This window comes from Ascaphus truei, chromosome 3, assembly GCF_040206685.1.
Source record: "Ascaphus truei isolate aAscTru1 chromosome 3, aAscTru1.hap1, whole genome shotgun sequence".
NCBI lineage: Eukaryota > Metazoa > Chordata > Amphibia > Anura > Ascaphidae > Ascaphus > Ascaphus truei.
The window spans coordinates 381138844-381163034 of record NC_134485.1 but is presented as its reverse complement, the minus strand read 5'-3'; the positions used below and the strand labels follow the sequence as shown (position 1 = coordinate 381163034).

Sequence of the window (24191 nt, the reverse complement as noted above, 5' to 3'; positions counted from 1 at the left end):
GTTGAAAAGTATCTCTTACCTGCTGGAAGCCCGCGTGGACATCTGAACAGGTAAGCAGAGGTGCGGGGGCAGTGGGGCAACAGCAGTCATGTGGAGCCTGCGCGGGAGCTGCAGGACTCCATACTGCACTGTGAGCTGGGACCGTGTGACCGGAGCCGGCTGTCCAATAGGAAAGCTTCTTCTCCTGCTCCGGTCACATGGTCCCAGCTCACAGTGCAGTATGGAGTCCTGCAGCTCCCGCGCGGGCTCCAGAATGACCGGTGATGCTGCCGCACCGCCCCCGCACCTCTGCTTATCTTTTCAGATGTCGCCGCGGGCTTCATCCACCCCAGGTACGTTTCCTCCACCCCCAGGTAAGTGAAAATCCGGGTAGCCGGGTACCCGTCCGGGTACAAGGCGCCAAATCCTCCTGGTACCCGTTACCCGGTTTTAAAAAAAATGTAGGACCCGGTCCAACACTATTTGTTACCCTTTCCCTACTAGAAGGTAAAGGTTAAATATAGCAAAGGGCATACTGTATAACCCTATACCATATTAACTTTACGTATATTAACTATACAGTGTTAGTCGCTTCCTGTATAAACTCTCCACTGTAAGATGGCAGGTGTTAATAAAGTAAGAAATACTGTATTAATCTCTTTACTATATTAAGCATATCTATATTAACTCCATACTCGACTTTCCCAAGATGGCAGACTGGCCATAGCAAGGAAGCCTAGGAGACTTAGTGGGTGGGTGACTGAGAAGTAACATACACAGTGGGAGATGCAGAAAGCTGCAAATAAATACAGCAGCAGGACAGTTGCATGAAGAGTAAGGGGCAGATATAGTTGGAGAAGGATGTTTCAAGATTCAATAACTTCATATGTTACACTAAGTGGCTTTTATTCCTTTATTTGAGATTTCTTAGCAGCCCAGAAACGGTCTCAAAGATGAAACCGCTGCTTTTTGGGGCGCCAAGTTTGATACATTTGGAAATGGGTTATATCTGCAGCTAAGAAAATAACCAGGGAAATGTGAGACCTAATGTTGGCAGAGTCGGTGACGGAGCCATTTGTTTGTTTTTTGGCCCGATTTGACTATATTTAATTTTTTAATTGGACAAAAGATACTTTAGGTTAATACACTGAGCAAGTTTTCCTGTACGAATAAAAACAAACTGTTCAGAGAATTTATTTATAAGTTTGGAAAAGTTTCAAGTGTTTCATTCTCCTGCCCTTTTGTCTATTGTATCCTAGTTTATCGCGCAGTTTGTTAATGATGTTTTCCTTCTTTTTGATTTTTAATAATAATTAGTGTGTGTGTTTGTGTGTGTGTAACTGCATTTGTAATGATTTTTTTTTTTTAGCTTTCTAATTGAAGCTCGTCTTTGTATGCATAAAACCCTTAATTAAGTGTATTTTCATATTCTATTTGCAGAGGTGTTGACTCATCGGGTGTTTATAGCACGATGCAACACATAGTTACATCGAATAATTTATCAATCTGTAGTGTATTTTCAGCTCAATCTATTATGTCTTCACTACTTTTTGGTTTAGCACGGCAAGATTGTGCAGTAGTATATTCAGTTGCATCATGCAACCCGTGCTCAGGGGATTATTCACAAAGCCTTACTAACTGTTGTGCATGTTCATACATTCTCTTCAATGCCCCAACCACATGAACTACAACCTGCCCAGTTTTGCGGATAAGTGCCTTTATATGCTGGGAAGTTGTGGTCCCTTTGTTGGAATTCTGCTCCATTCAAATGAATGGGTCTTCTCCAAAATGGGGAGGTGGCTTCACAGAGTATTAAATAGGAGCCTTAGGCCAGGTCCCCGCTGGCTACTGCAGTGCCTGCTGTGGAGGACGCTGCAGGGACAAGAGCCGCTCCACATGGGGCTGGGCCCAAAGCGAGGGGGGGGGGGCGGGGGCCGCCGCACTGCGCTGAGAGAAACTCCTGCTCTCAAGAAAATAGAGAGCAGGAGTCGCGACAGAGCGCTAGGCCACACCCCCCGGCGGTTCAGCCAACGAGGACGAACCTGCCGGGTGATGTCACGGCCGCGTCCCTGTCACGATCTCCCCTCCCCCCCCCCCCCCCCCACACCTCCCCGCTCCTTGTTTTTTTTTCCCTGCAGCTCTCTGCAGACCGGGGGACTCGGATACATGTGCCGCCTGCCTCGCAGACTCGCGTGCAGCGCAGGCAGCGGGGCAGCGGCCTTAGTGCCTAGGGATAGCTAGAAAGTTTTACGATTTGGGAAGTGGTCTGAGTACAGATTTTTGGAGGCTGTAAAGGAAGCGTTATTCTTTTTATTGTTTAGGACATTTCATTGTGTAATACATTCTTAAAATTCAGGCTCAGCATGGCTGGCTAAACTTCCTGTTTCTACGTGGTGAAATAAGTCTGAACAAACAGAGTTCCTTAGTTCAATTCAGCCATCCACTAAGTGGGTAAAAGGTCATTCTGACATCTGATTCAATAGCACAATAGCATACTGGCATTTATTAGTCCCTGAGATTTAAGTGTTAGTACAAAATGGTTATATAGCAATCAAAATGGAGTCCCCCCTTTATATACACATTATCAAGAATGTAAGTAAGGATTTAAAGCAGTTGTTCATATATGGAATATAGCCTAGGAACAGAGTGTTTCTACACTTCAAACCTCTCTTAAATTACATTCAGTTTCAAGTTTAAAGAATTGAAAGTTTTCCTAATACAAAGACCCAAACAGCACCTGGCAAAGCAGGCATCTAAACTATATTAACACCATTTTGGGGAGTGAGCACTGTATCTTACTGGCTTTCAGGCGACAGTAATGTAAAGGGCTTTGCTCATTAATAAACAGCCCTGTTATTTTTAATCCATTTCGACGTTGTGCTCCAAGGCAAGTATACAAGTCATTTGCTGGAAGAACTTACTAATTAGGGGGAAAAAAATTCTATTTGCTGCACTTGTCACGGAGAAAAGCATTTTTGTATTTGCTTGGTAACCCTTTCGCTGCCTGAAGACCGCTTTTGACAACTTCTTCCCTCCCCTCAAAAGTTTTTGATTGATTTTGACCCTATATGAACCCAAGACCGTCCCTAGTATGTGTGTGCCACCCTTGGGCAAGAAACAGAAGACAATTCCTTTGTTGTGTTTTTTTAGAGTTATATGATTGAAATAGCAGGTCTCCGTAGATAAAGTTCATTTCAGCTCCAGGAATCCCCTGGTTACCAGGATACTTGCCTCCGTAAGGGGTGCCGGTCGCAGCTCTGGCTGGTTTATGCAGGGCTATCGAAATGGCGGCTTTAATGTTCCGGCATTACGTGGGCCAATAAGAAATGGCGACGTCATCCCTTGCTGCTGCCTATTGGCTTGGGTGACGTGGAGCACTAAACCTGTGGAGCTGCTACTGGCGCCCCCTATGGAGGTAAGTATCTCCTGAAACAAGGGGTCACTGGAGCTGGGTCCCTTGACCCCCTGTTCCCACCTATGGGAATTTTTGTTGTTATAGGGGAGTAGCAGATGCTCCTTTAATTATCACTTGACATTTTAACTGCCCTTTTTCCTCTCTATTTTATTGCCCCGAGACATGCCTCCCCTAGGCTTTGCCTTACCTGCTTATCGCCTAGGCAGGGACTGGTTACCAGTGTCCTCCAGAGCTGAACCGCAGGATGCTTTAATATCTCTATTTGTAACATTACAAGTGGTTTAGAGGGGAAAGTATGCCTTTTTGCAGATGACACACAGATCTGCAACCACCAGGTTTGACACTCCAGTGGAGGTAAATAAATTGAGGAATGATTTCGGTTGATTATAGGAATGGCCAAGAGAGTGGCAACTACAATCTAATGGCAAGAAAGTGCAAAATAATGCACTTGAGTCACAAAATCCCAGAGGCAGAATCCAGGATTAATGGCACAATAATGTCCACTAAAGAGAAGAGCGGGACATCTGAGTCATTCATTCAGCTAACTTAAAAGTAAGCAAATAATGTAACTTAGCAATAGGAAAAGCTACAGTAGCCGGATGCCAAGTTGTAAAAGAGTTAGTGATGCCACTGTATAGATCCTTGTTGAGACCTCACCTGTTTTATGCTAGTAATTGATATGAATTCTTAAATTCTCTGTGATACACATATAAACCCACACCAAGTATATCGTATTATTTTTTCACTATACATAATGCAATCACTTTTATTTTTACATAGCATACTTTCTCGGTGTAATTTATTTTTATTTAAAAATCGAGAAGGTTCTAATCCGATGGTATATATGTATATACAGTTAGGTCCGGAAATAATTGGACACTGATACAAGTTGTGTTATTTTGGCTGTGTACCAAAATACATTAAAATTACAGTTAAATAATGAATATGGGCTTAAAGTACAGTATATCAGCTTTAATTTGAGGGTATTCACATCCAAATTGGAGGAAGGGTTTAGGAATTACATCTCTTTAATATGTAGCCCCCTCTTTTTCAAGGGGTAATTGTAATTGGACAATTGACTCAAAAGCTGTTTCATGGACAGGTGTGGGCTATTCCTTCGTTATTTTATCATCAGTTAAGCAGGTAAAAGATCTGGAGTTGATTCCAGGTGTGGCATTCACATTTGGAAGCTGTTGCTCTGAACCCACAACATGCTGTCAAAGGAGCTCTCAATGCAAGTGAAACGACATCCTTATGCTGCAAAAAAAAATCCATCAGAGATAGCAGGAACATTAGGAGTAGCCAAATCAACAGTTTGGTACATTCTGAGAAAAAAAAGAACGCACTGGTGAGCTTTGCAACACAGAAAGGCCTGGACGTCCATGGAAGACAACAGTGGTGGATGATCGTAGGATCCTTTCCATGATAAAGAAAAACCCCTTCACAACATCCAGGAAAGTGAAGAACACTCTCCAGGAGGTAGGCATATCATTATCCAAGTCTACCATAAAGAGAAGACTTCACGAGAGCAAATACAGAGGGTTCACCACAAGGTGCAAACCATTTATACGCCTCAAGAATAGAAAGGCCTGATTAGACTTTGCCAAACAGTATCTAAAAAAAGCCAGCCCAGTTCTGGAACAGCATTCTTTGGACAGATGAAACTAAGATCAACCTGTACCAGAATGATGGGAAGAAAAAAGTATGGAGAAGGCTTGGAATGGCTCATGATCCGAAGCATACCATATCATCTGTAAAACACGGGTGAGGCAGTGTGATGGCATGGGCATGCCGGGCTTACAATGTCACTGGGTCACTAGTGTTTATTGATTATGTGACAGAAGACAGAAGCAGCCGGATGATTTCTGAAGTGTATAGGAATATATTGTCTGCTCAGATTCAGCCAAATTCAGCGAAGTTGATTGTATGGTGCTTCACTTTACAGATGGACAATGACCCAAAACATACTGCAAAAGCAACGCAGGAGTTTTTTTTAAGGCAAAGAAGTGGAATATTCTGCAATGGCTGAGTCAATCACCTGATCTCAACCCGATCGAGCATGCATTTCACTTGCTGAAGACACAACTTAAGGCAGAAAGACCCTCGAACAAACAACTGAAGACAGCTGCAGTAAAGGCCAGGCAAAGCATCACAAAGGAGGAAACCCAGCGTTTGATGTCTGCGTTCTAGACTTCAAGCAATCATTGCCTGCTTCTCGAAAAAGTATTAAAAATGAACATTTTATTTATGATTGTGTTAATTTGTCCAATTACATTTGAGCCCCTGAAATAAGGGGACTGTGTATGAAAATGGTTGCAATTCCTTAACGTTTCATACGATATTTTTGTTCAACCCCTTGAATTAAAGCTGAAAGTCTGCACTTCTAGTGCATCTCAGTTGTTTCATTTCAAATCCCTTGTGGTGGCGTACAGAACCAAAATTATGAAAATGATGTCAGTGTCCAATTATTTCCGGACCTAACTGTGTGTGGGATTAATGATATTCAACACATACTTTTTTTTTTAGTTCAATATTGGTTTAATTTGTAGATGTGAATATATTAAGGCACAAACTTATGAACTGGTGACAATACAGATTTCTATGTATATATTCATATAAGTATATACAACTTAGCATAATTGAGTGCAAATAAAAATACACAGGTCAGGTGCAGCCACATACTAGTAGTATCCAAACTGCACAGAGTAACAGTGAAAGAAGTGGTGTCTGTGGCGCAAACTGATGTTAGTGAATAAACATAAGTGAATAAAGGTAATGTATGGTACTAACACTTAAAGCTGCAGTTCAGTCAATATCCTGCATGTGTGTTTTTTTTTAATAAATCAGTTCTGTAGTAAGAAAAAATACTTTTAGCATTTTCTGTTTTTAAAAAAACAACTTTGAAAGACCAATTTTTTGTATACTATTTTAACAGCCATTTGCTAAGGCACTGCCCCTTCATGTCCTGTCACAAGCCCTGGCACACCTCTTTGTCAGCCCTGCCCTCCCTCTAGCACATGTCAGTGCAGGAATGCTCATGAATATTCATGAGCTTCCACTGCCAGTCAAGCAGATTATAAACAAATCCCAGCTTTTAATATGTCACCAAATTTCGACCTATCAATACATGGAAAACGAATTGACCTGCAGCTATACAGTTCTTTAGCTAATTAGAGATTGCACACATAAAACTATTGAAGTAAAAAAATAAATGTAAAAAAAAAAAAAAAAAAAAAAAGACTGAACTGCAGCTTTAATCAAATGTCACAAGCAACTCCGTTGAACAAGTCCTCTTGAGTTAACCCTTTATGGTGGATCACATGTAGGGAAGAAACACAAATGCAGGAAAGATGGTGCATTAACGTTTTACTCCAGGCAAACACCACAAAGGCGAAAATGCCAACTCATGATAACCCCGATTGTAATAAGCAACAAGTGACTTGGGGCGCACTCTAACCCTTCTCCGGTATTAACAGCTGCTTGTCTGGTCCGTCCTGCACGTTCACCCGCGTGTAGTCACCTCCATCTGCTTCTCTCCCTGGCAGGTCCTTTTTATTAGCAGGAAAGTGCAATTTATATAAACTCCTATTTGCTGAAAACCTTAATACTGTATAATACATGCTGTTAAACCTAATGGGTAACTTTATTTTAAAAGTATAGAATAGTTACAATTTATACTGAATTGCTTTAAATAGTGTTTTACTGCACTGTGTGTATTTGGTAACAAGCTAACAATCTGTTCATTCCAGGATAGCCCAGCTGGATTATATACAATGCCTTAGAACGCCATTTTGAGTCCTGCAGCATTCGCAATGTAGTTAAGCATGATCCCTTATGTTGAACAAGAACAATTGATGTTATAAAGTCTGCAAATTAGCTTGTGGTACAGTGGATATATTCCCCCTCCCCCCCTGATATTCTCAAACAAGCATTACAATTGTAGAGAGAGGACTATATCCTTGAAAGCAATTGCAATGTGATTCGGGATTTTAATAAGGTTACATGCAGTAAGAGCTTACTCTGAAGGTCAGTGGCGGCATCCTGGAAATTAAGTGGGTGAAGCAAAACTGATCATTCTGACCTCGAAATCCTCCAGGAGTGAGATGCCTTCTGATCAATCAAGAAGCATGTGACAAAAAGTGTCATCTTAAGTTCGGGTTAAAGAAAAGTTAGGGGGTGCCCAATGCTACATCCCATTGACAAAACATATATGATGAAAAGTATAAAGTAAAATACTTCAAAAATAATAATATTAAATACTTGGTTATTTGGTTAACCCTTTGGCCAAAGCGTCATAAGCCTGCATACCAACGTCAAGGTATAACCAAAATAATGCAGGTCCTACACTACACTGTGAACCCTTCCTTTTACCTCTGTAAGAGGGGAAGAACCATTATAGGTGTTGTTCCTGCAGCATTGGGCACCCCCTGTCTCTTGTTGTATGCAATTTCCACGCTCTGTAGCTCTCTGGTTGACATATATATTCATCATGTGGTGGGTGTGGGAGTTTGAGCTAGCTGGGAATGTGTGTTAATCAATGTCTGACTGGTAGCAGTCAATTGGCGGCTGTGGCACCTCCCCCCAGAGCTCACTCCTCCTCCTTCACCTTTTTAACTTGGGAGGTCATTTCATTTGCTGCAGGAACAAGACCTATAATGGTTCTTTCCCTCTTACAGAGGTAAAAGGAAGGGTTCACAGTATAGTGTAGGACCTGCATTAATTTGGTTATACCTTGACGTTGGTATGCAGGCTTATGACGCACTGGCCAAAGGGTTAACCAAATAACCAAGTATTTAATATTATTATTATTATTGAAGTATTTTACTTTAAACTTTTCATCATATATGTTTTGTCAATGGGATGTAGCATTGGGCACCCCCTGTCTCTTGTTGTATGCAATTGCCACGCTCAGTAGCTCTCTGGTTGACATAAATATATATTCATCATGTGGTGGGTGTGGGAGTTTGAGCTAGCTGGGAATGTTTGTTAAAGAAAAGTTAGGGTTAAAAAAAAAGGTGAGACATGGACTTGAAATGTAAATAAAATGACCCGAAAGGCAGGTCCTTCAAAAATATGTCAACTGGTTGATATGTAGCTGCATTTTACACGTATAATCATATCTACCCAGATTTTGAGAAGAAAACGTGTTGCCATATGGCGCCTATACTATACTTAATGTGATAACAAAATGTGCAGATAGTGTAAACAAATACAACCTTATGAAACAAGAAAATGGCCTTTTAAGTGTTAGTCCCAATTAGTCCAGTGTTTTTAAATGGATCCAGGTGGAATTCAGCACATCGGATACAGCACATGAAAAAAGAAAAATAAGGCAAACATAGTGTAACACCACAAGTGTAAATAGCTAAATACTCTGGAGTTGGAGGAATGGTAAGTTCCTTAGAGGTAGGAAATAGTCAAGATAGTAAGATTGAAAAAGATACATTTAATAATCAATAAAAATGAACATAAAAAAATCGGCTCCACTTCTCACGCTGGCAAAAATTGAAATCCTACTTACTAGACACAAGTAGGTATTGTGCATTGGGTACATTGAAATCACAGGGAACTGCCTGTCGTCACAAGCGACCACCTCTGGAGTCCTAGCGGCGTGTCCTCCAGACCGGCTGGGGTGCGTGGATCCTCCGGTGGTCGACAAGATGTTTACTTGGCTTCTTTACCCTTCTACTCGTCTCGGAGCTTCAGCTGTCCTGGACGCCTGTTTGCTCTCTCGCGAGAGCCGATGGTAAAAACAAGCCGGTTCCAGGAATGCTGAGATTGGCCCCAAATCACTCTCAATGCGGAATGAGTGCACGTTGATGCTACTCCTTTCGCGCATGCGTGAGGATATGGCAAACTCCACCCTATGCGTTTCACGGATCACTCCGCTTCGTCAGAGGTATGGTGTCCCTGACGAAATAAAGTCTAATTTTTGGTTTTGGCTCCCAATAGAGCCTTTTTCAAGAACACAGTGAAGCAACCTCTTTAAACCCCACGGCTGAGTCCCTGGTGGTCACGGCTGCTTGCGCGCCACACACCACAGCACAGCCCTCTATGGGTCTGGCACCAGTGGCTGTGTGTAGCCGCACAAAGCACTATGACGCATACGCTGACAAATAATTTTGTCTTCCCATGCCGCGACGTGGTTGGTGTGCAGTCAATGGCAGGACAGATGTGCCCCGTCATGGCCCCGCCCCCGTGCTCCCCTACAGACCGCCGATCGCGGCTGTAGTCTCTGCACGTGCCGCAGGGAGGACTGGGGCCGTAGCCTAACTCTTGTCAGTGGTGCCAAAATTATGCAAATGAGGCGATTACACAAGGACAGTGTGATACCCTTGAGGGATGGGAGATAGAGCATATACATTTCTTTTTCAGCCATTCTGTTGTAGATTTGCTGGTGTTCTTGGGATCATTGTCCTGTTGCATGACCCAATTTCGGCCAAGCTTTAGCTGTCGGACAGATGGCCTCACATTTGACTCTAGAATACTTTGGTATATAGAGGGGTTCATGGTCGACTCAATGACTGCAAGGTTCCCAGGTCCTGTGGCTGCAAAACAAGCCCAAATCATCACCCCTCCACCACCGTGCTTGACAGTTGGTATTAGGTGTTTGTGCTGATATGCTGTGTTTGGTTTTCGCTAAACGTGGCGCTGTGCATTATGGCCAAACATCTCCACTTTGGTCTTGTCTGTCCAAAGGACATTGTTCCAGAAGTCTTGTGGTTTGTTCAGATGCAACTTTGCAAACCTAAGCCGTGCTGCCATGTTCTTTTTAGAGAGAAGAGGCTTTCTCCTTGCAACCCTTCCAAACAAACCATACTTGTTCAGTCTTTTTCTAATTGTACTGTCATGAACTTTAACATTTAACATGCTAACTGAGGCCTGTAGAGTCTGAGATGTAACTCTTGGGTTTTTTGCAATTTCTCTGAGCATTGCACGGTCTGACCTTGGGGTGAATTTGCTGGGACGTCCACTCCTGGGAAGATTTGCAATTGTCTTGAATGTTTTCCACTTTTGAATAATCTTTCTCACTGTAGAATGATGGACTTTAAATTGTTTGGAAATGGCCTTATAACCCTTCCCAGATTGATGGGCAGCAACAATTGCTTCTCTGAGATCATTGCTGATGTCTTTCCTCCTTGGCATTGTGTTAACACACACCTGAATGCTCCAGACCAGCAAACTGCTAAACCTTGGGCTTTTATAGAGGTGGTCACACTTGCTGATGATCAATTAATCAAGGGCATTTGATTAGCAGCACCTGTCTGCTACTTAGCATCTTAATTCCTACGGAAGCAGTAAGGGTGTACTTAGTATTTCACACACAGCTTCTCTATTTGGCTTTTTTTTTTGTTAAATAAATATTGACACAGTGTAAATGTCATGTGTTGTTGTTCATCTGAGGTTGTATTTACCTCATTTGTAGACCTGCTAAGGAAAAGATGATTGTTATTATGTCCTGATACTGTATGTAAAACCGTAGAATTCAAAGAGGGTGTACTTTCTTTTTCACATGACTGTATACTGTATATTTATAACCATTTTTGATGGTTTGCTTTTTTAATTTTGATTTACAGCCCCTCTCCAACTTCATAGTTTCGAACCATTTAGCAAGTATGGTATAGAAGAACTTTTATATCTCTTGATATTTCTATATAGCTGGCATCTCTGCTTTCAGTATTAAGCAAAATGTTTAACCACTTCTCTGCTGGGAGTTCAGTAATGCTTTGCCAAGTAGTATATTGCAGGTAGATAATAGGTCCTCTTAAATACATGCTTAAAGGAGCAATTCATGCCCTTTTTTTTTTTTAGTTATTATTTTTTAACATAGGTTTAAAGCAGGGGGTCTCCAGAGCTGAGCCCCATTAAGTTCTGCTCCAGTGACCTCCTGCTTCCAGGAGATACAGTCCTCCAAAGGGGGTGCCGGTATCTTGTCACAGTTTAAAGCTCCTACATCACACGAGTCAATAGGAACCCGGACCTGATGATGTCACAGCTTCCTATTGGCCCGCAAGGTATGGGAGCTTTGAAACTTCGCCATAACGTGAACCCTGCTAGTCGAGTGGCGCAATTATCTGCACCCCCTACATAGGTCTGTATCTCTGGAAGCAAGGGGTCCTCAGAGCTGAACTGAATGGGGTTCACCCCATGCTGACAGCCTGCTTCAATCCTATGTTAAAAATAATTAAAATAAAAATTGCGAAAACAATTGCATGCTTGGATTGCCTCTTTAAAGCCGGGTCCGTTTTACTTTTTTTGTTTTTGTTTTAACCACTACAATACATGAGGTTCAATTTGGTTACGGTTGGTTAGAGACTTAACAAACCCTACACTGGCAAAGATCCAGTACTTGAGCTCGTGTATTTCTGGTTAGGGGGACCCGTTCAAGACATACTGTGCAAAGGCATGGAAGACTTGTGTAGAATCGCCTCTTCTTAAATAGTTTTAAAATCAGCATTGTTATTCTGAGACTGGAAGCAAATAATTGATATGCGCCAAGTTTTGTCGTCTGACCAGCTCACATATATGATTAATGAGGAATTGTCTTGTTGCCCCATTCAGTTGTCACAAGCTGCTCACACAGTGGTGGTACGTGCTGACTGACTGCTGTAGGCCGTGTCTTCCTCATGACACAGAATACAATTATGTGAGCATGAGAAGGTGGAATACATTTGCATTACTGAAGTACAGATATTGCTGCAGAAATGTGCAGACCGTTTCCTCTGGTATACTTACTGCAAATTAAAGAAATAAATCATCCCATATCTCTTATTATATTTCTCCTCGCGTTCTGCTGCTGAATTTAAATTGCCTTTCTGTTGCTGCACTAGCAAACAGTTTTTCCTTATCATCCCGAATGCAGATGCCTTAAGAACGCGAGATGATGATAGCGCCAAGTACAACACATTTTTGTCCTGTATATATTTAACTTGCTCTATATAGTCTCTCTGTGTACATTAATAGTGCTATAACTTGTAATTCAGGCTTGTGACCTTATCGAACACAGGGGTACATTTATTTTGCAGTCTTAATAGTTTCAGCTCTGACCGTAGCAATTTAAGTTGACGTATTTTATTGAGTTTATTTGAATTCACATAGCGTTTGGATGTATACAGTATGTGACTAGTGCTAAGCATGTGTTCAGTATTTGTGCGTAAGAACACATTTTTTTTATGCGAGCATGTTTGACGTTGCGGCATCAGGACCACGTGATCGTATGTGTAGTGATCAAGTGGTTGCAACCCACTGACTGACATTAGGAATGGAAGGAGAAATTATCTGATTCCCTTCCTAGAAATGAGCACACAAAAACAGCCACGCCATGCCCTGATTATAATCAGGGTGATAAGCGCCATTATTAATATTGTCTTCCATGTGCAGTGATGGCAACTGAAGCCATGCAGCATTTTAAATAGATTTTTTTTTCAGGCACAATAAATCCTGGATCCAAAGGGCTTACAATCTAATGTTGACACATGGATGTGAAGTGATTTGCCCAAGATCACAAGGAGAGCCAACACTAGTATCTGGTCCAGGTTTACGCCCCTTACAAGTCTGCATTCTCACTCCTCATTCAATCTAATTAATACATTAAACGTATTTCACGTTATCCCTCGTGTTTATGCCCAACAATCACTGAGGCATGTTTTTTCTCTAATAAAAGTACAAAAGACGACCAAAAAACAAAAAAAAAACACAGGCAATAGAGTAAATGAACACAGAAGAAAAGGTGTCCCCATAGGCGAGAGCACTCTAGCAAGTGTGATAGGGCTAGGAGATACTACTGTATGAGAATGGGCAAGAGTGTACCCCGATTAGAAGGGTAAGTACAAGTGTGAGATTCATATGTTTAAATTAAAATGTAAGCTTTATTGTGAGCTATGCTCCATTAAAATAAAAATGAAGGACTCTAACGAATGTCCTAAGTGTGGTGAATGAAGCCTTCATAAAAAAGCAAATCTTAAAATCACTCTTGGTCACTGCAGTCTATATATGACAATCTAGTGATGGTCAAATCCTGTCCCAGTCGCAGGTGGACCAGGATAGGTGTGCTAGAGGTATATGGTGTCTGTTCGGGTGGCTTGATCTGATACCTAATTAATAAGGGGAGTGGTTGACAATAAACGCCCGTGATATAACAGGGTGAGGCAGATTGCCAGTGTTGTGGGCTTCCTGTGCTGACAACTACAGAAAACAAGATACCAGACTATATACAGTAGTAAGTATTACACTGCCGCTTCACAGTATAGATCCGTCTGGGTGTATACTGTCAATTCTTGCCTCGTATGGTCAACTTTGTCCCCCACACATATAGTAATAGTGCGTATCAGGGCTGGATTGCCGCTCGAGTTATGCTTATCCTGCGTGTCACTGAGCATAAGCACTATAATCTGTATGTACCCTCAGCGTGATCAGCAATCATCACCTTTACAGTGTATCCTCATACAAGCATATGTACAGCAATACTCTTTGTCATTAGTATTAATACATGTCTGAGTGCGAGGGCAGCCTAGTATCGGCTGATCTTGGGTTGCTTTTGGTTACGGTAGAAAGCTGGACCTGGTAGCTGGATATTGAAACAAGGTGAACGGCAAGTAGCGCCTTCACTGTGCTTCAGCCCGAAAACTCGGTAAAATATGGAGATCAACAATGGCGTGGTTGTTAGAGTTCGGGTCCCTACCTCCTAGGTACTGTATAATATTAAATTATTAAAGACAAAATGAGTCGCAGGGCACCTCCTTTACCAGTAAGCTTAATATGTTTGTCTCTTAATAATACAGTCTGATTGGGCAGTCTCCTTGTACAGCTGCATTTTCCATTTATCAATATAAATATGAGGCGATTCAATTGTTTTAGGTGGGAGGAAAGGTGGAGATGTTAATCCAGCTCTTTAACACACGTTCTTGCTGCTAAAAGAACAATATCAATTAGGATTACGCACTTCGTTTCAGAAAAACATGGGGTCATGACATCTAATAAATGAGTCTGATCACAGTCTGATATTTTGGTCGAAACAGCTGTCTGTGAGTAGGTTTACTGGCTATGCACTTCTTTAACCCAGTATGTGCTGATAAGCTGTGTAATGCAGGGGCAGGCATCAGGTTATAGGGCTACATGCTAAAATGGACAAGAAGCAAAACGTGACACTGTGTGCTCATTTTCATGTCATTACCCAGAATCCATGCCTGCAGTGGAATTATTGTATGTTAAAGGATAATGGTGAAAAGCAGGGTTGCAGACCTGTCTGAGACATGTTAATGTGCTCACACGTGTGGTATATTTATATACTTAGTGTCCGAATTTGGAGACCAGATGTCCCGGTTTAGCCGGGACTGTCCCTGTTTTTAGGTTCTGTCCCGACTTTTTGGGGTGCTGTCCTGTTTTTTTGAATCCCATTGGCTGCACATGCGTGATCGGCACTTGCCGGCTGCTCATGCACATGTGCGATCGGCATGCGCGACATTTGTCCCGGTTTGCGCAGGTCAAATATGGTCACCCTATGTCAGAATCATTTGATCTTTCCACATCTCCACATGCAATGCTGGTAATCAGCCTGGGAGTATCTTCTACATTTGGGACACGAGCCCGTAATCTCAGATCTGATCTTTTGTAACTGAGCTGGACTGACATAGGCCCTATTAATGATTTTATATACAGTAGCATTTCTTGTAAATAAACTGCTCTGCGTTTTCAGTTAAATGCTGGGTGGCGTATTCCTTGCTCACAAGCCTGAAGGAGGACATGTTCTTCTTCACTATTGCATTTCAAATAGTTTATTTTTTGTGTGTTCCCTTTTACTAGCAAAATAAATAAATAAGTGAATGAAAGTGCACTTTACACATTTCTCTTCTGGCAGTAATGACTAATTGCAGGCTTTTTCTACAATGAAGTCCATTTTAAGATATTTCATTTTTTTTTTTTTTAGGAAAAGAGGCTGAAGGAAAAGGCATCGAGGAGAGCAAACAGCAGGAAAGCAAATGAGGTAAGAAGAATGACCTGATTCACTTCCTTTCTCTAATGGCAAGAATCCTCTTATTTGGAAAAATAGTTGTTGGGGCAATGACATTGAGGGAGAGAGCTGTTTAAGATGGGTTTTAATGGCTCTTAAGTACATATTGTGTGCGTGTGCATATAGTACTCAATGTGTAATACTGTATGCATGTTTGTTCTCCAGTTTAACCACTTTAGGTTGACGTTTTATGACATTGTTTTGCACCTCTACACCACAAGCAGCGTAAATGTTAATCTGTGTTAAAACGAGCAGCAATTAATTTAGTTCCCATTTTGTTAGGCGGTATCAAACTATTTAAAGCAACTGGTACAACTACATTCGGGCAAATTTTGTTTATTCAAATACACATTTTGAACATAACTGATATACTTAAATAAGAAGGGCCGGTTCATACCATCACAGTGCACTTAAAATATATCAAATACTGTAATTGCAAAGAAATGTATTTATTAGCATGAAAGGGGGCTACATTACGTGCAACACTTATACACTGGTTTCCCTAAACACGTGATGTATTTTAATTACGAGTTGGGGGACTGCATGCTTACTCACTCTTCTGGCCCAGCTCAATCCTTCCCACCTGAGAGCGGTTAATTTCATTTGTGAGTTGTACTCGTTTGTACTGTAAAGCTACAAAAAAAGAAATAATACCAAGCAATGGGATTTGTCAATCATACATGTGTTCCATTGTGGCTGTAACCTCAACCTCTAATGCCGAATGTTTAGCAGAGTGTGTCCCCAGTACATATTAGTACCTGGTCTCTTTTTTTTTTAAATCTGATGTTTAATCTGACATCATTTTGGAACCCACAATGCAGTTTTACAATATTTAAATTGGAGGCAGAGTATAGTTTTCCTGTTTCCTGCTGTAGCTTCCTGCAGTATATTTTTCTAGATCAGGGTTGGCAATGCAGAGATCTGACTCATTTGAGTAAACCCATACTGCTGTCAGATGTTGCGCTGATTGCCCATGGTACTTGGAACAATACGAAGATAATAATCTATACAGTACTTCTGAAATGAAAAACAATTACTCTTTTGTGCAAGACAGAAAGACTTGTTAAACGAACTATTAAAGAGCACTTTGTCTTCTTACAATGGATTTGAAAGCAGGGCTTTATGAAGCATGACGGCCCGATCAATTAGAGGATTTATATAATGTTTCATAGGTAAAATTTAACATGTTTCGCTAGGAGCCTACTCTTCTATTAGAACGGCATTTGCAATCCATCTGTTGATTGGGTAAATCAGCATTTTACACGTCTAAGGAACAAAAAACTTTACCCAAAAATGAAATGAATCTATTGCATATTAAAATTGGGCACCTGTGTGTTCTCAGTCACATCCAGCACTTGCAATACGCCGACATTCCTATAACCACAAGCAGAGCGAATAATCCTACTAGACTATTCAGTAAGGCGTATAACTCTCATACTGCTAAATAAGAGCAGATTCATGTAAAGGTATACCCCCTCCCCCCCAGACACGGTCACTGAACAGTTGGTTGGGACCTCCCACCTCCAAAATGTATGGGCGAGAAACCCCAATGTCCATTACTTTGAACATTCATCCTGTAGTGCCGAAAATAACTCTACGGTTCGCTATTACTGCAGCTGGGGTTAATGAAAAAGTACTGTATTGCCCAGACTTGCTAGGAGCGTGTTGTTCTTTAATCTGCTCTGCCGCTGCTTCTTGATATTTTTGTCTTGCTATTTTACAATAGAACGCCTCCTTGTTCTGGACACCGTGCCCCACAATATTGCCTAGCACAGTGGGTTTCTTGGATAGTAGAAGTATTCAACAAGTAATTGGTTACGTTAAGACGGTGTTGCAGCTAAGTAAAGAGTTTCTATTTGTTTTATATCATCATATAGCATCTACAGGCATACCCCGCTTTAAGGACACTCACTTTAAGTACACTCGCGAGTAAGTACATATCGCCCAATAGGCAAACTGCAGCTGACGCATGCGACTGTCAGCACGTCCTGAACAGCAATACCGGCTCCCTACCTGTACCGAAGCTGTGCGCAAGCGGGGAGACTATAGAGCCTGTTACACATGTGTTATTTACATCAGTTAAGCACGTATATGACTATTGCAGTACAGTACATGCATCGATAAGTGGGAAAAAGGGAGTGCTTCACTTTAAGTACATTTTCGCTTTACATACATGCTCTGGTCCCATTGCGTATGTTAATGCGGGGTATGCCTGTATTATAAATTTAATAATAAAAATCACTTTGTTACTCGGAGCACAATTAACCAGTGGAACTCATTACCCCTGAGTATGTAGCTAATTGGTAAAGTCATTGCCTTTCACTCAAGTGAACCAGGTATCTGCACCGTGGGACCTTGACAAGACTCTCTATCCCTGTGCCTCAGGCACCAAAATCTGATTGTATGCTATTAAAATCATTAAATGTACCTGAAAAATTCTATGTACAACACTGCGTACACTGTCAGAGCTATATAAGAAAATAATATTATGTTTTGACAGCAAAGAGTAATAATGGGTTTAAAGCATTCAAAGCAATTTCAATTTGTTTAGAAGTTTACACTTGCACTTAGTGAAACAAAAAAGAGCTTGCTGCAGATTAACACGCTCTTGGAGACTTTCCGATTCTTCAAATAAGCATGCTATGAAGAAAACGGCAGAATCAGAAGGTATATTTTAGTTCCATCTCCCTGAAAACATTCCCTGAAGCAATGCAAATCACTGGAATTTAAAGCGCTATCGCTGGCATATTTTTAACCAGATCTCCGTGGCTAGAATGATCAGATCTTGGCCATTATGGGCACTGCACAGATCTAATTACATGTCATGTTAAATCATGTCATATAATCAACATTTCAGTTCAACAACACGTGTTATCATTGTTATCATATAGGCTTGAATGTATTTTTTTTTTATATGACAACCGTCCTGCGCTTGGTTTGAAATCTTTGTAGTGAGACATTTGAATAGTTACTTTTGCTGACAGTGAAGCACTCGTGGGACGAACTTTTTATCTCCAGGAGATTGAATCACATCTCTGCTTTTCCCTTTGTAATACATTTACGTTAAATCCACCAGAGCTCATCCCCGTTACCCCGAGGTCCAAAGATTACCCCAGCACCCAAGCGGCAAAACTTCTTATGTTTTGTTGTCGCCTAAAGAAAATGGCAAACCTGGTCACTGGGGTCACAAATAGAAAGCCGTAACGTTGCAACTTTCTATTGGCTGCCGGAGCGAACCCTGACACTGGTGCCATGTTGTGCCGATAGGCACTTATTTTTGCCGTGTTCCAGATTGCGGGAACCTAGCAGTTCCCAGACAACCAAAGCAGCTCCAGAAGGACCCCCTGATTCAGGTAAGCTGTAAAATAAATAAATAAAAGAAGAACCTGAATTGCTACTTTAAATGTTGTTTTTGTATACGATGCAGTGTAGAACTGCAGCGAGTACAGTATTCCTCTCTCTATTTGGTGTTATTTCATGGTTAGCCTACAGTAGCTTCTCTAACTTTTCTGTTTTTGTTCCTAATCTAAAAACCTGTTTCACGGTCACTGCTGCATTGCAGGAATTTTAGCGCCTTCAGAAGGTTAATGCTTGTGACATAGTAGCGGTAAATATAAATGCAAGACCCAGCTGCAGGATATGGCATGAAGCAGAATTCGGCTGTAAATTTTAGTGTAATGAAAGCACTCCAATCTTTTAACGTTGATGGATATCAAGAGGCCATTTGGATCAACCCTACTGCCTTTATTAAGCTATTCTATTAGAGTATCTGCCTTTTATGTCTAAGCAAAAGTTAATAGCTTTACATTGCTGCAAAAATAATACAAGGTAATCTTGATTTTGCGGTGTGTATTGGATAACACGTGAGGGATTTTGGGATTGTTCATTGCAAGCAACAAGTTACAATCTAATATCAAAAGGGAAAAAAAAAAAAACATTTTCACCATACGACCAAGTTGAAATAAAAATCTGAATCTGACTCCCCAGGTCCTGATGGCAAAGCTGGATCATTTTGCTGTTGACGAAGATAACTGTGCTCATGTCCGTTTCTATATTAGATGTGTGACGGCTGCAATGGATAATATTATTCAAGTTTCTATATGACCCCTCACCTTGCACCTCTTGGTTCAGTAGCACTAATAGGGAATTGAAGGGGTGTGGCAGTATTGAAGGGCACTGGCAGAAGTTTCACATTTTGGAAGATCATCTCAAAGGTGTGGTTCTGACATTTATTAATTATTTTGATTTGGAGCTGGGGGTCTACGGAGCCTAACAATTAATTTCAGCTCTGGACCCTTACTGAGGTACTTCCTGAGCTGACTTAGATCTTTACCTCTGAAGGTACCCTGGTACTTTGCCCTCCACGGGGAACAATATAGTGGTTTAAGGTCCCACCTCATGCAGGCCAATAGGAAGCCATGACAGATGCACTTTGCTGACATTGTTTTTCCCAGAACCACTAAAGGCAGCAGCTGTCAGACCTCTTCTAAAAAAATTTAAAAAAAAATAAATCATTAAACCAGGATTGAATGGCTAATCTCAAATCTGTATCAAAACCTTTCTTTCCTAAGGCAGGTTATTGACAAAGTGGTTGCAACACAACTGGAAACCAGTCTTTCTTTCAACCTATGATATTTAAGACCCGTACAGTCCGGATTCAGAACACTGCATAGTACTGAAAAAGCTCTTGTTCAGATGCTTCGTGTTCTTCTGGTAGCGAGAGACAGATGATTGTTGCATTTTAGCCCTGCTTGACCTCTGCAGTGTTTGATTCCGGGATTTAATTGTAGTGCCTGAAAGATTTTAAATACAATGGGTGGCACAGTTTTCAGCTGGTTCAAATCTTTTCTCATTGGCACGTCCCAAAGTATCTTCGAGTATATACTCCTTGGCACCAATGACCCTGCCACATGCGGCGTGCTTATCTCCCATGTTGTTTCCAATATACATGCTACCACTGGGTGACATGATCTGATTACATGGCCTGGGCTATCACTGCTGTTAAAATGACATTCAACTATACCTGTCCTTTGCAATGAGTGATAAGGAACCATTATCAGTCCTCAATGGATATCTAGCTGATCTCCTTGATTGGATGAATGCTAGTTGGTTGAGGTTGAATCCTGATAAGACAGAGGTGCTTGTAGTGGGTCCTCGCCATCTGATAACAAGACTGCAGCTAGGTCACTCAACTGGCCATAATTTTGGGGGTTCCCAGCTGCTAAATTCTGACAGGATGAGGAATCTTGTGTTTTCCTTCATTGTGGCTTAACACTTAATTGTGTCAGCTGTGATCAAATTCACATTCTTTCACCTGAGAGCCAGGATTAAGCACTTGATTCCCAAAGAGGATCGCCCTGTGCTGCTTAATGCCCATGTGTCTTCACGCAATGCACTACTACAATGCACTTTACCTGGGACTTCCGTAAACAGAGCTGTGCTGCCTGCAGCTGGTACAGAATGCTCCGGCTAGGTTAACTAATCAGACCCATTCTGGCCATATGACACCTGTTATCTTTTCTCTGCACCGGCTGCCTGTAAAATGGCTAATCTGTTTTGAAAGATTGACTTGCAGACATTCAATAATCATGGTCCCAGCTACCTGTAAGAGCTCCTCGTTCCCTACACTACCACTTGCTCAGGTTGATCCGCAGGTTACATAGTTACATAGTCATATAGTAGATGAGGTTGAAAAAAGTCATATGTCAATTGAGTTCAACCCATGTTAACTTTAGATGACCGGTACTTATCCTCTTTTTGTATTTACAGTATTTTAATCCAGAGGAAGATCAACAACAAAAAAAACAGTGAAACTTTATCCAATGATATCTCATGAGGGAAAAAAATGTAGTCCTTCCTGCTGCCAATCAGATTTCTCTCTGAACCACATCTTTCCCATATTCACTTATTTGGTATATCCCTCTATACCTTTCTTTTCTAAAAAAAAACTTTTTTTTGTATCTGCCATCACAGTCTCCATGGGTAATGAATTCCACAATTTAACTGCCCTTACTGTAAAGAACCCTTTTCTTTGTTGCTGGTGAAATATCCTTTCCTCCAACATTAAGGGGTGACCCTGTGACATTGTACTGGCCTTGGGATGAATCTTTCTTTTGAAAGTTCCTTGTATTGACCCTGAATATATTTGTATATAGTTATATCTCCTTAAACGTCTCTTTTCTAATGTAGACCAATCTAATTTAGCTAGCCTCTCCTCATAAGTCAGATTTTCATTTATTAATTTTGTGGCTCTTCTCTGTATTTTTTCCAGTTCCATAATGCAATTTTTTTGGGAGTAGTGCCCAAAACTGTACTCTATATTGAAGATGTGGTCTTACTAATGCTTTATACTGTGGCATAATTATACTTTCTTCCCTTCCTTCCATACCCTGTTAAATACAAGATAAGATCTTATTTTCCTTTGCCGCTACTGTCTGACATTGGGTACTATTGCCAAACCTGCTGTCTACAAGCACTTCTAAATCTTTCCTCAAGGATTGACCTACTTTTGCTCCATTTAAATAGCCTATTCTTGTTTCCCAAATGCATCACCATACGTGTATCTGTATTAAACCTCATCTGCCATTTGCCTGTCCATGTTTTCAGTCTCTCCAAGTCCTCCTGAAGAGAAAGTACATCCTGCTCTGATTTCACTACCTTACACAATTTTCTGTCAAAAGCAAAGATTGTGCTCTATGCCAAACTGAAGGTCATTAAAGCTGCAATCCAAGCGCTTTAAAAGCATTGAAGCAGTGGGTCTCCGGAGCTGAAGAGCATGGATTGCGCCTTTAAAAAAACAAGTTAATAAGCAGTGGTCCCAGTACCGATCCTTGAGGTACTCCACTAAATACTTTAGCCCAACCTGAAAAGGTTCCATTTACTGTATGAAAACTCTGTCTATCCTTCAACCAGTTTTTAATCCAGGTACAAATATTGTTATCGAGACCAATTTCCTTTATTTTGTACAGTAACCTTGTGTTGCACTGTATCAAATGCCTTTGCAAAATCTAAGTAGACCATATCAACTGCATTACCCTGGTCTAAATATCTACTTACTGTACCACCTCAAAGAAACTAATAAGGATAGTTTGGTACGACCTATCCATCATAAATCCATGCTGATTATTACTAATAATGTTATCCATCAGGTATTCCTGAATATTATCCCGTACTAAACATACAAGTTGTTTCCCCACTATTGATGGCTGTAATTCCCTGGTTGTGATATAGCGCCTTTTTTAAATGTATTTTTTATTTATATTGCACCCTCTCTACCCACCTTAAGACACTTGCTTAAAGAAGCATATGAGTAGCACCGTGGATAATACTAGACACATGATACATAAAGCTTGGCCCCCTGCAGACGTACTTGCCAGAATGCCCTGCTACTCTCTCTATACGTTCTTCCTACCTACCAATTAGATTTTAAGCTCCTCGGAGCAGGGACTCCTCTTCCTAAATGTTACTTTTATGTCTCAAGCACTTATTCCCATGGCCTGTTATTTGTATTATATGTTATTTATGATTGTCATGTGTATTACTACTGTGAAGCGCTATGTACACTAATGGCGCTACATAAATAAAAGCTAAATACACAAGAGTCAAGATAAATACAACTTGGGATGCCCCAACTCTATGGGAACAAGAGCAACAAACAGGAATAGTGGTGGGTGCTGCAAGCAGAAAAAACCTAGTCAGGGTAACTGCATGTAGAACAGAAGGGAAGCTGAGCACACCAAAAGAAATGCAATCATTTAAATTTAATTAGTGCATTTCTTTTGGCGTGCTCAGTTTCCCTTCTGTGCTCTATAAATAAAGACATACATACATACAAATATAGCCACTACGTTTGCTTTATGCCAATCCTGTGCTATTGAGCCTTGTGGAAATGGAGTCCTTAAATATTAAATGTAACGGTTTTGCTATTGCTGAACTTGGCTCTTTGAGACCTCTTGGGTGCATGCCATCAGAGCCAGGTGCTTTATTTACTTACATTTCATCAAGCCGCTTATGAACTTCTTCCTTCGTTAAAGAATTGCTCGTTAATATAGAGGTTGTGGATTCCTCCTTGGTAAACACAGAGGCAACAAATGTATTTACTACCTCTGTCTTTTCCTTACCTCCAATAATTTGCCTGCCCATCTCACACTGAAAAGGTTTTACTTTTTCTTTTCTAATCTTGTTTTTAATGTCCTTTTTTTGTTTGTAGGGTTGATCTTGCTATTGAAATCCTTTTTTAGTTTTCAATCCGATTGCCCTTTTGCAATTTTTGTTACATTCCTTATAATTCTGATACGATGTCTCTGTCCCTTCTGACTTCAAGAATCTAAACACCTGCCTCTTCTTTTCCATTTCCTCCCCTACCTGTTTATTTAGCCACATTGGTTTAGAGTTGTTTCTTTTCTTTTTATTACCCAACGGTATAAACTGATAAGTGTGCTTTTCTAACAATGTTTTAAAGACTGACCATTTATTTTCCCCTGCGAAAACGTAATTCCAATTTAATCCTTGTAGATTATTCCTCAATTTATTCAAATCTACCTTTCTAAAATGTAACGGCTTTGTTGAAAATGTTTAATATGGTTTTTGATTATTTCACATAAGAACAAATGATCACCGTTTCCCATATATTCCCAGACTTGAATGTTTGTTATTACTTCTACATTGTTTGATATTACCAAATTCAATAATGCTCTTTTCCTGGTTTTTCTCAACGCCTCAATAATTTGGGTCATGTAATAGTCTTTGAGCACCGCCAAAAACCTGTTTTCTTTCGTTGTAATGCTA

The 24191-nt window shown here is 40.8% G+C and overlaps 1 protein-coding gene across 1 annotated transcript in view; it reads left to right on the top strand.

Annotated features, from left to right (window-relative positions):
- Positions 1-24191, top strand: part of DDX10 (DEAD-box helicase 10) — a 254437-nt gene that overhangs the window by 153195 nt on the left and 77051 nt on the right. The window contains exon 16 of the mRNA XM_075592333.1: positions 15321-15377. Coding sequence (XP_075448448.1) covers positions 15321-15377 — 57 coding nt within the window. The remainder of the gene's footprint in view (positions 1-15320; positions 15378-24191) is intronic.